Here is a 16800-nt window from a genome sequence, read left to right as displayed (position 1 = left end):
TGTAAAGGCTGGGGTAGTGGAGCTTGTGCCCAAGTTTGGTCATAATCGGTCAAATAATAAAGGAGCTAGAGCAAATTATGTTAAATGTTGACAGAAGAAGAAGAAGAAGAAGAAGAAGAAAGAAATCGCCCAGAAACAGGAGTCTAGCCACTCCGCTAGACTAAGAAGAAAGAACCTGTAAGAAAAAAGACACAGCCGTGACTAACGTCACGGCTGTGTAAAAAGCCCCCAAATTGCCGGTATTTCATTGCATTACATCACAGTTTGATGCAAATATTTGACTATTTCTTTCCATTTTCCTGATGAGATTTTAAAGACGCAAGGCATTGATGCAGCTTGTTTAACAGTGCGTCCAGCAATACAATTTTGCGTCTGGATGCAACAATTTGCATCCAGCAGGAAGGAGCCTTGGAATAGCCCATAATTATACATGCATTGGGAGCTCAGTTTGAAAGAATGGTAGTCTAGAAACCCATATACTTTCATCAGCTCGTAATCGGCAGACCTTATAATAGATATCAAAATATTTTATTTTAAGAATTTTCTTGTGAAATCTCGCAAGAAGCATCACAAATTATTAATTCAAGTCCTTTACTTTGTCTACTTTCTTTAACACACAAAATAAAGACCAGACAGGTCAACTATAGTAGCACTCTTAAAGCCATAATGTACGATCTTATAATATATGAAATTGGGTTAATTTTTTTCAAACCTGATTGTTTGGCATATTTGTAATGTTCACACATGTCCCAACTTGCACCTAAATGGAATCCGCCAAGTTTGTTGTGTTTGTAGGTCAACAGAGAATTATGACTTTTTGTCCTCCTATAGAACTGCATATTAAATGGCCAAAATAACCAGTAGGGTTACTTTCACTTAACCTTGTTATTTTAGCTCAAAATAAACAGAAACCCTTTCTGATAATTATTACTAATATTATTTCAGCATTTTGAGTATAATAACAAATTTAAAATTTGAAGGAAATTGTACATCAAGGCTTTAACGTGGGTCTACTTTTCTGCGTAGCGATAAAAGCCTAACATTTCCCACGTATTATGAGCTGATCAAACCATAGGATGATTTGTTTATAATTCCTTAGCCAACATTTTACCATGTAGTGATTAATATATCACCATATGGTGCTTAAATGCATTCTTTTTGATAACGTGCAATTAATTTTCCACAACAGGTGCATGTGGTTTGAATCTACAGTGTGGGTGTGAGTGTATATGCAATTGTGCATGTAGAAAGTGTTCTATTATCACAATACTTCACAATATTTTTAAAAGGGTGTTGTCAAATATACTTTGATCATGCTCTTAATCGACGGGAATTATTACGCTTTTATCGCTACGCCGAAAAGTAAACCCAGAGTTGATCTACCTGGTCTATATTTTGCTTGTTAAAGAAAGAAGGCAAAGTATAGGACTTCAATTAAAAATTTGTAATACTTCTGGTGAGATGTCGCAAGACAATTCTGCAAATAAAATATATTGATATTAATACACAATGTTTAAGGCCCGCCGCTTGCGAGCTGATCAAACTATAGATGCTTCTATGCATTCATACAAAGTCAAATAAATGTTTAGAAAATATATGCAGCATAATGTAACTGTTTACAACCAACTCACAATACAGATTACATGTAGATATGTATGTCCGGGATGTATGTTAAAAGTAAAATACCGTAAACGTTCACCTAATGGCGGTATGGATTTCATAGAAATGAGAGAGCGCCCTCCTTGTAAAATCTCAACACCATTAAGGATACGTGTATGTTAAAGTGTGCAACCTCGACATAATGCCAAAGAAAAAATATCTTGACATGGCCAAACACTTAGGTCACTCGGTTAGCTATTAGACCAGCACATGTTTTAGTGGATTTTTCCAGGTATTCTTTCTCAAAGTGCCATCGGCCTTAGTTTGTAAATCGATTCATGCATATACCTAACTCATTTTAGTAAATTTTTCTAACATTTTAATTTCTTCCTATTTTGTGAATATTCTTCAGTTCAAAATTACACCTTTTTGCTGCCTGACCTGTTAGCTCAGTCGGCAGAGCGTGCGCTTTAAATGACGAAGGGTACTGGTTCAAATCTTGATTACTGCCCCAATTTTATTGAAGAAGCGTCAAGAAATGTTTTGTGGGTTTTGTCCCCATTTTTGGCCTGAATATTGTGATTTTTTTAAATTTAATTTTGATTTTCACATTTTTTTTTTTTATTAAAAGGATCGAACCAAAGGAGATCAGACCATTGATCATATAACCATAGATCACAAAGTGGTTACGTAACTCAGAGGTATCAGAATTAAGCACTCTTTGTATGGCGATTATTACGATCCTGATTGATCCAGGTTCAGAACTCAATGCACATAATATTCGCAACACTCAGTATTCAATGATAGTCAGTCATTTATCTATTGGTCGTTGTATGACTTTATATCATTTGAAGACTGAACCTATTCGCCAGTGAAGTGGTTACGTAACTCCCTGGTAACTGGATCACGCACCTTTTGGAATTGATATTACATGCCATAGACTTTGTGTTGTGATCATTTCGATCGTGGTGTAGAACTCAAAAGCTTGATCCAGTTGACATGGTGATAATCGGATTACATGTAACACTTCGCTGGCGAATTATGATACATCCTCCATGTAACAATTTCAGACAATAGCTTGGGATTATTGGGTAGAGGTTATCTTTTGAATCCTCTTATTATGACCACTGAAGCATAGGCAAGGACACTCGCGTGAATTGAAAGACAAAAGGAATCTGGCTGTGAACATGAATAGAGAAGTCGGTAGGCCTACTAAAAACGGACAAACTTTACCCCGGCATAAAGCTACTACTGCAAGAGAAGCAATGAAAAATGAAAAGAAAAACGATAAAACCAATAGAGAAACAAAGAATCATGAAAAAAAAGACACATAAAAGATAAAATAAAAAATACATAAAAAGATGAAATGAAGAAAATAGTGAAAAAAGTACCTAAACAAATTTAAAAAAATAATAATAATAAAACAAAACGAGATGCCATTTCCCAAAATCTTGACAAAAGCCACAAATCTGTCAGAAATTTCTGCTTGAGAGTCGAACCATCAATCTTCTCCACAAGTTCTCTTTATCCTCACACTATAGTCTAATGCTCTACTCACTGGGCCACCGCATTATCATGAATAAGGTTGTTTCATCTCAATATGTCGATAGGTTTCACCCTTTAACAACATATATCCTTAATGATCAGTGATGATAGTCGGCTTTTACAGGGATGGCGTTCTCTCTGTTCTATGAAATCCATAGCGCCATTAGGCATCTAATCCTTACCTTGCTGGATAAAACCATAGGGTGAATCTTGACCCAGTGCATCTTCAATCAAACAAATAGTTGCAAAGGTGAATCTTTGACTAATCTTTGCCCTCGTGTAGATTGTTTACATAGAACCAGCAGTCCAGCACTCACAGATCAGGTGAATCTTGACCTAATATTTTTTTCTTATGGTGAATCTTGAATTAATATTTTTTAATGACTGATGTATTAATATGCGTATGTATATCATTTGTACTGTGGTATGGAGTATCAAATCCCACCCGGTATAGTCATTTGTACTGTGGTATACAGGGTTGTCACCAGGACCAAAAAATATTGAAGGTGAAGCGTAGAGAGGGAAGCTCTCACGCCTTGCACTATCTTTTTAGTGAACGTTAGGGATCAGGGAATAGGCTTTGAGGGTACCACCCCCTATTATGATGAAATATCATCATCCACTTCCGGAAATGTTAACAAAAAAAAAAAAATTTATGGGGTATCACATCCCTCCCGGTATAGTCATTTGTGCTGCGGTATGTGGTATCACATCCCGCATGATATAGTCATTTGTACTGTGGCCGGGTTATCACATCCCTCCCGGTATAGTCATTTGTACTGTGGTACGGGGTATCACATCCCTCAATGTATGGATATCAATATCTTAATGTCCAAATTTCTAACATTCCTCGGATACACGTTTGACAAATATTTAAAAAATGCAATTGTGTATTTCTTGTTTCAGAATGTAACTGCTTTAATCACAGTGATGAATGCTCCTATGACATTAATGTTGGCAACCTGAATAAAAGTATAAATGCTGATGGTCAGCTGCATGGTGGAGGTGTGTGTACAGGCTGTCAAAATAATACAGCAGGTCAGTCTTCTCTTCCTTTTTTGCATTTGCTTCATTATAGACGAATCCAATTTCATGCATTCCTGCTCCTCAATGGCAGCCATTAGCCGCGACAGGTACCCAACTATCCCACCTAAAATGTGGGATGATGCGGCCTTGAAGGGTATTATAAACTGCATTCTATCACCCGTGTAACACGTAGACAAAAGAATGATGACAGTTTACAACACAAAAGAATCTAACATCGAATTTTAACCAGGTTTAATCCACCCAATTGGGTACTCACAACACCTGTTTGGTGCAAGCGGGTACCCAAATATGGCTGACCAAATCCTGACCATGACTTGGCTCGTTGGATTCGTCTATATGATCTAATTTTGTTTCTTCTATTTTTGTGCATTTCATTTCTCCTTTTTTTTTCTCTTTTTTTCTAGTTTTGTTTTCATTGTTGCTCCCTTAATTCCCTTCCCTTTTTTAAATTATGCACTGCAGGTAGGCTAACTTGTTATATGTGACACGATCAAGGGAAATGAGTCGGATGTCGCTAATATTGATTTTGAGATATTGTATGGCAAAGAAAATGTTCAAAATTCTTTTGTTTTATATTGTTTTCAGCAATTTATAAATTAACAAAGCTTTGCAAAGAACAGTTGTATCAACATGGGGTTTTCAGTTTCTGAAAGCTCTAAATGTCTTCTTTAAAAACATATGTGTAAATCTCATTTTCGACCAGGGTCGACGTGCGACTCATTCCCCTTGATCATGTCACATATGTTCTTGCCATTTCCTTCTTTGTAAGGTTGTATAACTTTGTTTTATTAAAAGGGCATTTTGTGATCCACAGCCTCATCCCCCCCACTTTTTTTTTTAAGTTGAGATTTTTATACCACTTGAAACCTCTGGCTATGTACCAAAACTTTCTTGCAGATTAATTCCTTTAGCAAAAATATTGTCAAATTTGAATTTCGTTTAATACACATAATCAGACATAACTTAATTGCAAACGCAAAATCAGAATCAAATGAAATTTTGGGAATAAGCTTTTTTGTGGATATCTACTGAAAATTACTAGGATCACAAAATTCTCTGAAATGCTATGTCTGATTTTGATCAAACCTGGCCACAAGAACCATCGTTAATTGGGTATTCCCAGTTTGAGGTTGTAGGGTCAGCATAGGTTTATTGGTGGTGCAGCCCCTGAAAGACTGTATGACTACTAGCCAATCAAATGTTGAGATATTTGTGATTAGCATGAAGAATCCGTAGGTTTTAATCGGAATTACCGTTGTAAAAAGTACTATATTACTATATAGAGTGAGCAAAAGAATCAAGGTACTAGTTACGTTCCCCCCTACATATCCGAAACAAAGACAAACATGTCCAAATTAAAACAAGCAGACAGTATCTGTACCATTTAGCTGTGATTTAACATCTCATTTGTTGACATTAGTTGAGAATTAAAGAAAAGGTGATCTAAATCCTAAGGAAGAAGAAACAAAGTCAAAAACTGCACTTTTATGTTCTATATAATCACTTAAAGCAGGATGCTGGTTTTAATGTGCTAATCAATGGAAAGCATTCCTCTAGTTCTCTTGTTGGAGAATGCATTGTGTACAAATGAATAGGGCATGCAATGGATCAAACTGCAACTTCCTTGAGTTTTTAGATCAAATGAGGTCTTAAATCTGATGTAGCTATTGACTGCTGGTTCCAATTATCTCATATCTGTCTTTGTTTAGTATATTTAGGGGTGAACATAACTGGTGCCTTAATTATTTTGCAAACTGTATAGAGTGCATTACAGCAAATACAGTGACACATAAATTACGTATCAAGTAATTACTAATTCTTAGTCAGTGGGAGTGGTCTAGTCCGTAGACACATTTCTGATTGGACAATCGCATGATTTTGGGTGCCGCTATCAGACCGTAGACGCACCCCACGCCATCATGCGCTTGATAATGCGTAACACGCGTGTAGAGATGCGCGTATGTACCGCGCTGGATGCGTAGACTAGTGCGAATACGCGAACGCTTAGCAGTACGCCAGCAACAGAATACGCTAAGTTTTAAACAAGTTTCGTTCATTTTATAATGAGGGAGTTTTATTACGGTAACTTAGTTTTTACTTTAAAAAATTGTTTACAGTTATTAAAATAATATTTAACTGACTATAAGAATGAGAATAAACGATAGAAATTTGTATTTTGCCTATCCTCTACCTATGATAGACGACAGGCAGGACCAATATTTTTATCGTAGTGGATACCTGCTACGCCGGCATCCACTACTCAAAATATTGGACCTGCCTGTCGTCTATCACACGGTAGAGGATAGGCAAAATAAAAATTCCTATCGCTTATTCTCTAATTATTTACTTGTTTTCTCCTCTCTCTTTGTTGTTTTTTTAAAAATGAAAATGACGAGTTCAATATATTTGTTATTCAAGGTATCAACTGCAATGAATGCAAGACATTCTACTACCGTCCAGTTGATAGGCAACAAGAAGACGAAGATGCTTGTCAGCCTTGTGATTGTCATATTCCAGGAACCAGAGAAAATACTAATTTAGAAATAGTGATGAAAGGAGAATGTGTGGCTAATAATGATCGCATGTTGCCTCCTGGAAAGGTTAGTAGTCAGGAGCACGGTGGCCGAGCGGAACGGGCTCCGACTCATAATCGGAGGTTGCGAGTTCGAGCCCTGGCGACACCATCGTGTTGTGCCCTTTAGTAAGGCACTTAATCTCAATTACTCCTCCCCACCCAGGGGTATAAATGGTACCGGCATTCTTAAATGTTGGGAAGGTAACAGACTCGCTGTGGAAGAGGTGTAGCGATCCCCCTATAGCAACATTACATGGAGGAGTCTGCCCAATCGCCAATGAAAGAGAGATGGGCACTCCGATCACTGTTTATACAGGATCGTCTTCTTTACCTTTACCTTTCCAGTGTATGAAGCTGTTATTTTGTGATATTTCTTCCTATAGCTATTTCAAAATCTATTTGGTAATTTGTTAAAAGCTCCACAATGTCAGTCAGGCACCAGTTGTGGGTTTTAAAAAGGCTGCTGAAACTCATAATGTTATGTGGTGCAAGATGCTTTTGCCAATTTTGACCAAATTTCAGCACAAGAAGCACTGACCCATGCTTAATAAACTGAACCCAGAAAGTATCGAAATGATTATAGATGGTCAGATATATCGGGAACTGAAATATATAGCAAAAACTTATTTAATTTATATAAAGCGCAGGTTTCTCCTGCGCATTTTGATACCTCTTTTGTTGCTCTACGATATCATTTGGTCGAGTTATGGGCGCTTGAGTGGCTTCAAGTCGGAGGTTGTACACAGATAAAGGTCAAAGGTCATGAAGGGGTTGTTAGAGGTCATTTTGTGAAAAACTTTTTGAAAAAAATTTTGTGAATTTTTTTTTGTGAATTGCTATTCCTACTCGAACTTCTATTACCAAACTTGGTCAAAAGAACCACTAATCCAAGCTCAATATAAGTTTTACCCAGCTTGGGGTCAAAGATTATGTAGCGGTCAGTAGCAAGAATGTAACCAAACAACACTAAGACTAACAAAATCATCACTTTGTCAGATTAGCTCCATTTATGATAATACATAACAAATCAAGCCAAGGTCATCTGAGGTTAAAGGTCATATGTTGTCAAACCTCAAACTGGCTGATTAGTCTTAAATTTAGTGCAAATCATCAGAGATGTTAACGGAACATGAAAAAATCAATCTGAGGTCATCTGTGGCCGCGATTATGCTTAAACTTGGTGAATATAATCCTTAATATGAGTGCAATCATGGAAAAGCAAAAAATGGAACTGAGGTCATGCATCTGAGGTCAAAGGTCAGTTACAGGTTAAATGTTAAAATTTCCCTGTTGTGACCATAAAAGACAAACACATAATTGAGAGCAATACATTGTTTGTAATGGTTGGGGTCAAATATCATGCAGAGGTCATCAAAATCAGAAGCCACCCTAACATTTGTATCTCTAAAGCCACAGCAGCTCTAGATTTAATTGTCATGCTAAAATAAAATGAAATTGAATACAAATAATATGGGAAAAATGCAATACTTCAAACTTGGTATGGTGATAGGATATGGTGGTCTGATGTGCTGAATAGTTTTGTGTCATTTTATTTGGATATTCATGAATATTAATGAGCTCATTTGCATATTTTGCCTACATTTCCATTAATCCATTATCCAGCTTAGACGCAATCACCGATCAACTTCAAACTTGGTATTGTGATAGTATATGGTGGCCTCATGTGGTGTATAGTTTTGTGGGGGGCCAGCTTAATTACGGACCGCGTAATTTATCACATTTTTGCTGGTGTTAATTTTTTAGGTACCTGGAGATTGCTTTTGTAAACCAAATGTTCAAGGCCAGAAATGTGATGAATGCAAGGACGGATACTATGATCTTACTGACGCTAACCCAAATGGATGCCTAAGTAAGTGACCCATGGAAGTAATCTTGTATTTTCATTGATTGATTTGAAACATTTTTTGTTTAATCACATGTACTGTCCAAAAGTATGTTCAATGTAGTATTTCCCCTGTTTGCACCACCTGCCAAATAAAATTAAGAACTATTTTGATTGGTTAGAAAGAGGGCTGTATCATATATTTGGCCAATCAGAGTTATGGAAACAATGGCCAGTAGGGCTGAAGGGGATTAGGCATGGACGAAAAAAGGTAACAGATTGCGTACAAGCAGTCAAAGGCTCAGCATCACCCAATGACAAGGGCCGGTTATTCCATGAAATGTGACAGGCAAAACTGCTATGCATTTACCGCATATTTTTAAGATCTATCGCGGTTATCACAAAGGCACGCAACGCTCTAATGTGTATACGCGTGGACACGCAACGCTGGTGTGATTATTGGACATGGCACAATCGAACAATCGGCTCTCACGAATATGCAAGAATTCATAGCAGGGCTGATGAAGTCAGAGCCACATCTAACGAAAGCTTGACCAATTTCACACAGTGACTGGCTGCACCAGTACTGTAGTTTTCACACATTGACCGGCTGCACCGGTAATGTGATATCCGATGGCGCACCCGAATAAAAACCAATTGTTATGGAATCCCGTCGTGGAAACCCTATCCACTTACTAATCAAAATTTAACTTTTATTGCTAGTTCTGTATTTTTCTGGAATACTAGGGAGTAGTACAAGTTCAATAGAAGCAAATTTAGTATGCTAATTATAATCTGCATAATTAATTAATTGACCTGATACTCCCAATATCCTGTAATTCATGTCACAAAATCTTTGCTGTGCATTGAAAGTTTCTTACCTGTTCTCAGATATGTAAATTAGTAATTTATTATATTCAAAGAAATTTGTTGACCATATCCTCTTTCAATATTAGCTCCCAATAATAATTTCAAATATTCTCTTTGTACAAGGTTGCAACTGCTTTACTTCAGGAACTATCAATGGATCCAACACCTGTAACAAAACCTCCAATGGTCAGTGTCCTTGTAAGGCCAACATCTTTGACCGTAGGTGTGACCAATGTCAAGATGGCTTCTTTGGGTTATCAGCAGACAACCCAGATGGGTGTGCAGCTTGTGACTGTGATGTTGGGGGAGCAGTGACTCCAGCTTGTAATAAGATTGCTGGCCAGTGTACATGCAGGCCTAATATACAGGGACGTTCATGTAGCAGGTATGAATAGGATTATGAGTTGCCTCAATATTTTTATATGACCAGACAATATAGGAACTGTGTTTCCAGCAACTACAAACATTTTACAAAAAAAGGTTTAAATATTTTGATAATGTTCAAAAACAACTTTAAAACATACTTCAAAACGTTCTAACATAATATTTCAGTGTTGACAAAATATTTTCCAAATTTGACATCATTTTTCAAAATAATATTGTTGTAGTTTTTTTTCCATAAAATTAAAAGTTTTAAAAAATGTTTTCATTTCCTTCATATAACCCGACATTTAAATATTAAAAACTATTTTACCAAAACAAAAACGTCCAAGTTTGTAACATTTTGAAATAATTTTTGTGTTTGCTGGGTGGTGTGTGTTTGCTAGAATTTCATAATATGATATGTCCCCTGCATGGCATGGGAACAACATGAAGCAGATACCGGTAAAGACAAAACGCTTACTACGATATCTTATCTTCCGATAATCATGCCAAATATTTATTTTTTTCATTTAGAGATATTTGAATCTCAGTGAAATTGTACTCAGGCAAATTGCCTTTACAGCCAAATAAAAGAGGTTGATTTTCTTTTATAGTGTTTCAGAGATGGCCTATTATGGCACCCTACATGACATCAGTTCAGAGTTTGATTTCTTTTATAGTGTTTCAGAGATGGCCTATTATGGCACCCTACATGACATCAGTTCAGAGTTTGAATACGTTGGTCATGAGAATTTTGAGAGCGATGAACAGAACCTTCCCAACTTCAGAGGAGATGGATATGTGACACTGTCTGGATCGGTAAGTTTATCTAGTGGCAGCACCAGTAATTTTTTTTTTTTTTTTTGGGGACAAAGTGAATTTCAGGAGGGGCAGAATCGATAAATTTTAAGCAAAATTGCCTCTAAAAGTGAAATTTACGTAATTTTGGGTTTTTTGCCTGAAAAGTAGGGGAGGGGCAAGAAAAATATTGGGGGGGGGGCAAATGCATGTTTACAAGTGATTGATAGCAGCATCAATGCCACATTGATCAAGGTCTACAGAAATATATATCTATGTATCGTCCGTATAGCAATGGTAATCAAGGTCATGGCTGACTCGGTATTGATTCTGCCATGTATGTGCATGGAGGCAAAATAGTGTACCTGTGTATTTTTTTTGTTATGTGTAACTCTCCTGCGAAGTCACCATGCACAGCGTCATCAACCCTATATCTTCATGTAAAAAATTGCTGTGGTAGTACGGCAAATCCACTCGTTCTTCAACAGCTACGCATGGCGATTTTGTTTGAGATAGGCCGAGCGACTCAGGCTAAGCATATCACTTACACGATATGAGATACCGCAGTGTTTCCATTCATGTTTTTATAATATGCGCTTGCTCAGTACCCCATATGATATTGCCATTTACAAGAAAATTTGATTTGTTGTCAGGTAAAACTCAGGTTTTGTTTTCAATACACTAACTGGAAGTTCAATACACTCAGCTGCGATTGCTGTTTTCTTTCAACACATATATCTCTGCATTTTCACCGAAATGTTTTTGAATTGTACGATAATAATGTGATATATATATTCAACTGTTTGAGAATATAATCCTTATGAAAAGAACAAGCATAGCCCATTCAGCTCAGTCTATAATACAATGCAGCACATCAGTGAAACGCTATACAACTTTCTTTATCTGCGTCAATAATAGAATATTGATCGAGTTTGATTGATAGATGATGTCAGACGAAACTAGTCTTTTTTATCTCTGTCTACAAGTATAATATAGTGCTGTAAGTCTAGTATTTTATTCTCAATACTACCATCCTTAAGGGTGCCCGGGAAGGGTGCACACCGGTAAATAGCTCCCATTGACTTTCTGTACAAACAGGGTCCGAGAAAACATCATTTACTTGACCTGAGAGCGAATTGGCTCTTCAAAACTTATACTTTCAGCAAGTTGCAGGTCAGATAAAGACAGCCAGTCCAGTGTCTTTTCTAATGTATTACTTTAAGTGCAAAGCCACTTTCTCACTTTTCGAATCACTGATTTTTCCTCCAAGAGTATAGGAGATTTCTATTTACTGGTGTGCAATCTAAACATAGTCATACTCAGTATATGGTTAAGAAATGATTTTGAAGTCCCGACTTTCATTTTGACCAGGGCATTAAGAAATAATTTTAAAGTCCCAACTGTCATTTTGACTAGGGCATTTTTTATTTAAAATTTTTTTTTTAAATGTACTTTTTTTAACAACTTCCAAATCTACAGGTTAGCACAGATGCATCATTTACAGTTCCTACCTCTCAGCTGAGTGGAATATTCCAGCTTGTATTGCGTGTTGCAAATGATGGTCCTACCCAGGTGGACGTAGCCATTTCTCCTGTAGGTAACACAGAAGGTACCCCTCAGCAAGGAGCTGCTGTGTTGCCTTTGTGTTCTAACTGGTGTTCACAGGCAGTAACCTTTGGTAATAGTGAGGATGTTACGTTAGGACCAGGTTCTTGGTTTGTGGAAGCTACAGTAAACACGCAAGGTGGAGCGAAGGTGTATTTGGTAAGCATACTTTACATATGTTGACACTAGGAAAAAATTCAATTTTGACATCCAATTCAATTGCAGGGCATTGCCATAAATTCATAACCTCATAACAATAGGTGCTATAAGCTTGATCCAATCTAAGCATATGTGACATGATCAAGGGGAATGAGTCGGATGTTGCTAATATTGTTTCTGAGATATTGGCAAAAACAGTGTTCAAATTCTTTTGTTTTATATTGTTTTCAGCCATTGATAAATTGCTCATAACTCAGTAACCAGATGTCCGGTTTTGATGGGGTTTGCATCAAAATGTAGCATTTGTAAACTGCCAGAAAATGATGTAAAAACTTCAAATTGAAAATTGCCGAGATGTGACTCATTCCCCTTGATCATGTCACATATTATTTTTTCAATTTACACTTGTTCCAATCTTGTATATAAATAATCTGTGTTTGTGTATCATCTCTTAACATGCAAACAAGTACAAGCATCACATATTAAATGCAAATTAAATAGTGAACGAAATCTAAAGTAGGTAATGGGGATATGCATCCTGCACAAGAACGATTGCTTGCTACAAGAGGACACCGATTATAATTAATAAGAATGAAAGAACAGTTTACCAACCCAAAGTGTTACAATTAAACAAGACAACAAATAAACACAAATCCCAACCGGCACACAACCCAACTTGAAAAAAAAACGCCAAGGGATTGTGCCGGTATGGGATTCAAAACCATGACCTTCCGATCTCTGGACGGATGCCCTATCTATTAGGCTACCAGCTCCCACTGATAAACAGTGGTTAAAACTGGGTTTAATGTGAGCAGTCGATATACAATACACACAAACAAATGTATGCAAGTACAGGAGATCATTACCGATGCTTAATCGTTTCCCCAGCATTATGCAATTAAAGTAGGTAATGGGGATACGCATTCTGGACAAGAACAAATAAACACAACAGGGAACGATTGTGTGGGGATTTATACAGTAGTTGGTTTTTGCGTAGGGTTGCAAGTCAAAATGTGTGTGGAGGATTTGGATTTTAAAATGTGCCAGGGGTTGTAAGGCTATCCAAGAGTAAGGTGGGATGTTTGGGCACATGAGTGGTCTGACTTTCAAGAAATGGGGTCATGTCCACAAAACGGTTGAAGCCACTGTTTATAAAAACATTGTAAATTCTGTATGGTTTTATATTTGTAGGATTATGCAGTAGCTATTCCGGTGGAGTTTTCTGATCCAAGTGGGTTACTGGGAGCAGCAAGAGCTACAGAATTCACAACTACATGTAATGTGCTTACTAATGATATGAAGTAAGTTAATTGGTATGATCAGAGTGGAAAACAATAGGAAAATGTAGTAGATATGCAGCTACTCCCATTTTTGTCTCGCCTGATAAGGCAGGAGACTATATAATCACTTTTCCGTATGTAGGGGTGTGTGTGTGTGGGGGGGGGGGGTTGTGTGTGTGTGACAAATTTGATTAAAGTTTTGGTTTTCGCCTATTTTCTCGGAGACTAGAGTCGTACGTTTCTCAAACTTGGTGGGTGGGTGCATCTTGACCCGAGACAAAACCGGTTTGTATTGGTTAGTGGGTCAAGGTCACTGAGGTCCTCTAGAGGTCATCTGAGGTCAAATTAGTAAAAACTGTCGTATGGGCATGAAACTTGGTAGGTACAGTCAACATTTCAAGCCAAATTTTTAGAAGGTCATTTCAAGGTCACCAGGGGTCATCTGAGGTCAAATTAGTAAAAACTGTTGGATGGGCATGAAACTTGGTGGGTACAGTCAACATTTAAAGCCAAATTTTTGGAAGGTCATTTTGGGGTCACCAGGGGTCATCTGAGGTCAAATTAGTAAAAACTATCCGATGTGCATGAAACTTGGTGGGTACAGTCAACATTTAAAGCCAAATTTTTGGAAGGTCATTTCAAGGTCACCAGGGGTCATCTGAGGTCAAATTAGTAAAAACTGTTGGATGGGCATGAAACTTGGTGTGGTACAGTCAACATTTAAAGCCAAATTTTTGGAAGGTCATTTCGAGGTCACCAGGGGTCATCTGAGGTCAAATTAGTAAAAACTGTCGATGGGCATGAAACTTGGTGGGTACAGTCAACATTTAAAGCCAAATTTTTGGAAGATCATTTCGAGGCCACCAGGGGTCATCTGAGGTCAAATTAGTAAAAACTGTCGTGTGGGTATGAAACTTAGTGGATACAGTCAACATTTAGAGCCAAAGTTTTGGAAGGTCATTTCAGGGTCACCAGGGGTCAAATTAGTATACACTGTTGCATGGGCATGAAACTTGGTGGGCACAGTCACCATCAGCCAGATAATCGTGCCTAGCCGATAACTGCCAAATTCATTTACCTCTACCAAAAGTAATCACAAAAGCAAGCGGTTGCGAAAGCAGGCGAGACTCGTGGTTCGAGAACCGCCTTGTTCCTTAAGGGGGTACTACACCCCTGGCCAATTTTGTGCCTATTTTTGCATTTTTATCAAAAATTATAGCGCATTAGTGACAAGTAAGATATGTATATTATAGGGGCAAGGACTACAACTACTGCACTGGAAATTTTATTTCAAAACAGACAACAGTTGTAGAGTTACAGTCAAAAATGAGGGAAAACCAATATTTGATCAATAAATCAATAACTACTTGTCTTGAGTTGCTGAATTTTTAGTGCAGTAGTTGTAGTCCTTGCCCCTGTAATATACATATCTTACTTGTCACCAATGCGCTATAATTTTTGAGGAAAATGCAAAAAATAGGCACAAAATTGGCCAGGGGTGTAGTACCCCCTTATATTGCAAAATTATTACAATTTTACTTTTATTACCAGTTAGTTTGAACTAAAAGATAAGGATTTAGCTAAATTTCATTTGGCAAAACAGGATATATATTTTTTTAATCCTGGAATCATGAGTAGAGTTTGAACTCAGATAAAATTAACAAGAAATGATCAACTTTTAAGCAATATTATAACATTTGCTGATAAGGACGCCCTCAATATTTTTCAAAATTCTGTTTTTTATGTGATTGTTATGTACTTTAGTAAACTAACATACCCTGCAAAAATCAAGAATTGAAGTGCTGTAGCTTTGTCAAAATCCGAGATTTTGAATAAACTACAGGAACCATCGTTTTATTTTTACGATGGAAATAGTAGTCGAACGCCTACACAATGTGCATAACACAGCACATACAGGGCGGTTGTGACATATCAAAAGAACCCACACGACTCGCGTTTTAATGAGTGGCTCGCATTGGCGACATATGCGCTGGTATTAAATTACGATTTTCTTTGAATTGCCTCATCTGTTTGCACCTAAAAAAAGAAGACATTTCTGACAGTGAAAACTAACATTTTATACAAAAAAAGACAATTCTATTTCTTCACCAACATCGGACATCAATTCATCCAAGCAATCAATCAATCATTTCCCAAGACCCATGTGCTGCATAAGATCTTGAACAGAAACACACTGAAGCTAAGCTATTCTTGCATGCCTAACTTAAAATCGGTCATTGATATGCACAACAAATCAACACTTGCAAAAGCACAGCCCACAGATACCACACCAAAGTCAAGCAACTGTAATTACCAATTTTCCAAAAAAATATGACCCATTTTTATATCCAAGGCCTAGATTTTTGGTTGTGCAGAATTCTGCAAAAACTTTCATAAATTTAAAAACAACAAAATTGAAATTGGGGCACCAGGTAATTTAAATTGGGATAGTGTTTTCGAAAAATTTGAGAAAATGAGTAATTTTCACACATTTTTTTATACCAATATTGACATGGAAAATATGGCCATTCTTACAGCTGAGGCCTGAAAATGAGACCCTACCAAACTCAAAGTTCTTTGAACTGAGCCTCCCCCACCTTACCAGGCAAATGAACCAATGAGAATTTTATCTTGACACTCAATATGACTAAATAAAGTACAAGAGTGATAAATTTGGTTTAAAGATGTTCTTTTTGAAATCGATGTTATTTATGTGAATAGAGTAAACACCACAGCGGAAGCAATATGTCTACCTGCCGTCTTCTCCTTGACCACTTACTACTTTGACGGAGCCAAAACATGTAGCTGTGATCTAACTGGTAGCTATGACAACAACTGTGACCTGTATACTGGGCAGTGTAATTGTAAACCAGGGGTAGGAGGACGTCAGTGTGCGCAGTGCTTACCGCAGTATTACAACTTTAGAAGTACTGGATGTACACGTAAGTGTAAATTGTTTTTTGAAAGGCAACAAGAAATTATTTATATATTTATGTTTTAGATGATTTTTTTTTGTTTTGCTCTTTGATGGTTTATGTAGTTGTGCATGTTTGAAGTCTATTTAGTTTGTGAATGGGGTTGTGTGGGGTGTATGTGTGAGGTTTTTTTTTGTGAGG

At 37.1% G+C, this 16800-nt stretch overlaps 1 protein-coding gene across 1 annotated transcript in view; it reads left to right on the top strand.

Annotated features, from left to right (window-relative positions):
* LOC140159657 (laminin subunit alpha-1-like) overlaps positions 1-16800 on the top strand; it is a 160638-nt gene that overhangs the window by 35666 nt on the left and 108172 nt on the right. The window contains exons 6-13 of the mRNA XM_072183152.1: positions 4051-4182; positions 6610-6791; positions 8531-8636; positions 9603-9864; positions 10523-10661; positions 12120-12404; positions 13596-13705; positions 16406-16626. Of these exons, the coding sequence (XP_072039253.1) occupies positions 4051-4182; positions 6610-6791; positions 8531-8636; positions 9603-9864; positions 10523-10661; positions 12120-12404; positions 13596-13705; positions 16406-16626 (1437 nt within the window). The remainder of the gene's footprint in view (positions 1-4050; positions 4183-6609; positions 6792-8530; positions 8637-9602; positions 9865-10522; positions 10662-12119; positions 12405-13595; positions 13706-16405; positions 16627-16800) is intronic.

The sequence above is a fragment of the Amphiura filiformis genome, chromosome 8 (genome assembly GCF_039555335.1).
Source record: "Amphiura filiformis chromosome 8, Afil_fr2py, whole genome shotgun sequence".
Taxonomy (NCBI): Eukaryota; Metazoa; Echinodermata; class Ophiuroidea; order Amphilepidida; family Amphiuridae; genus Amphiura; species Amphiura filiformis.
This window is presented reverse-complemented; position numbering and strand designations above follow the sequence as displayed.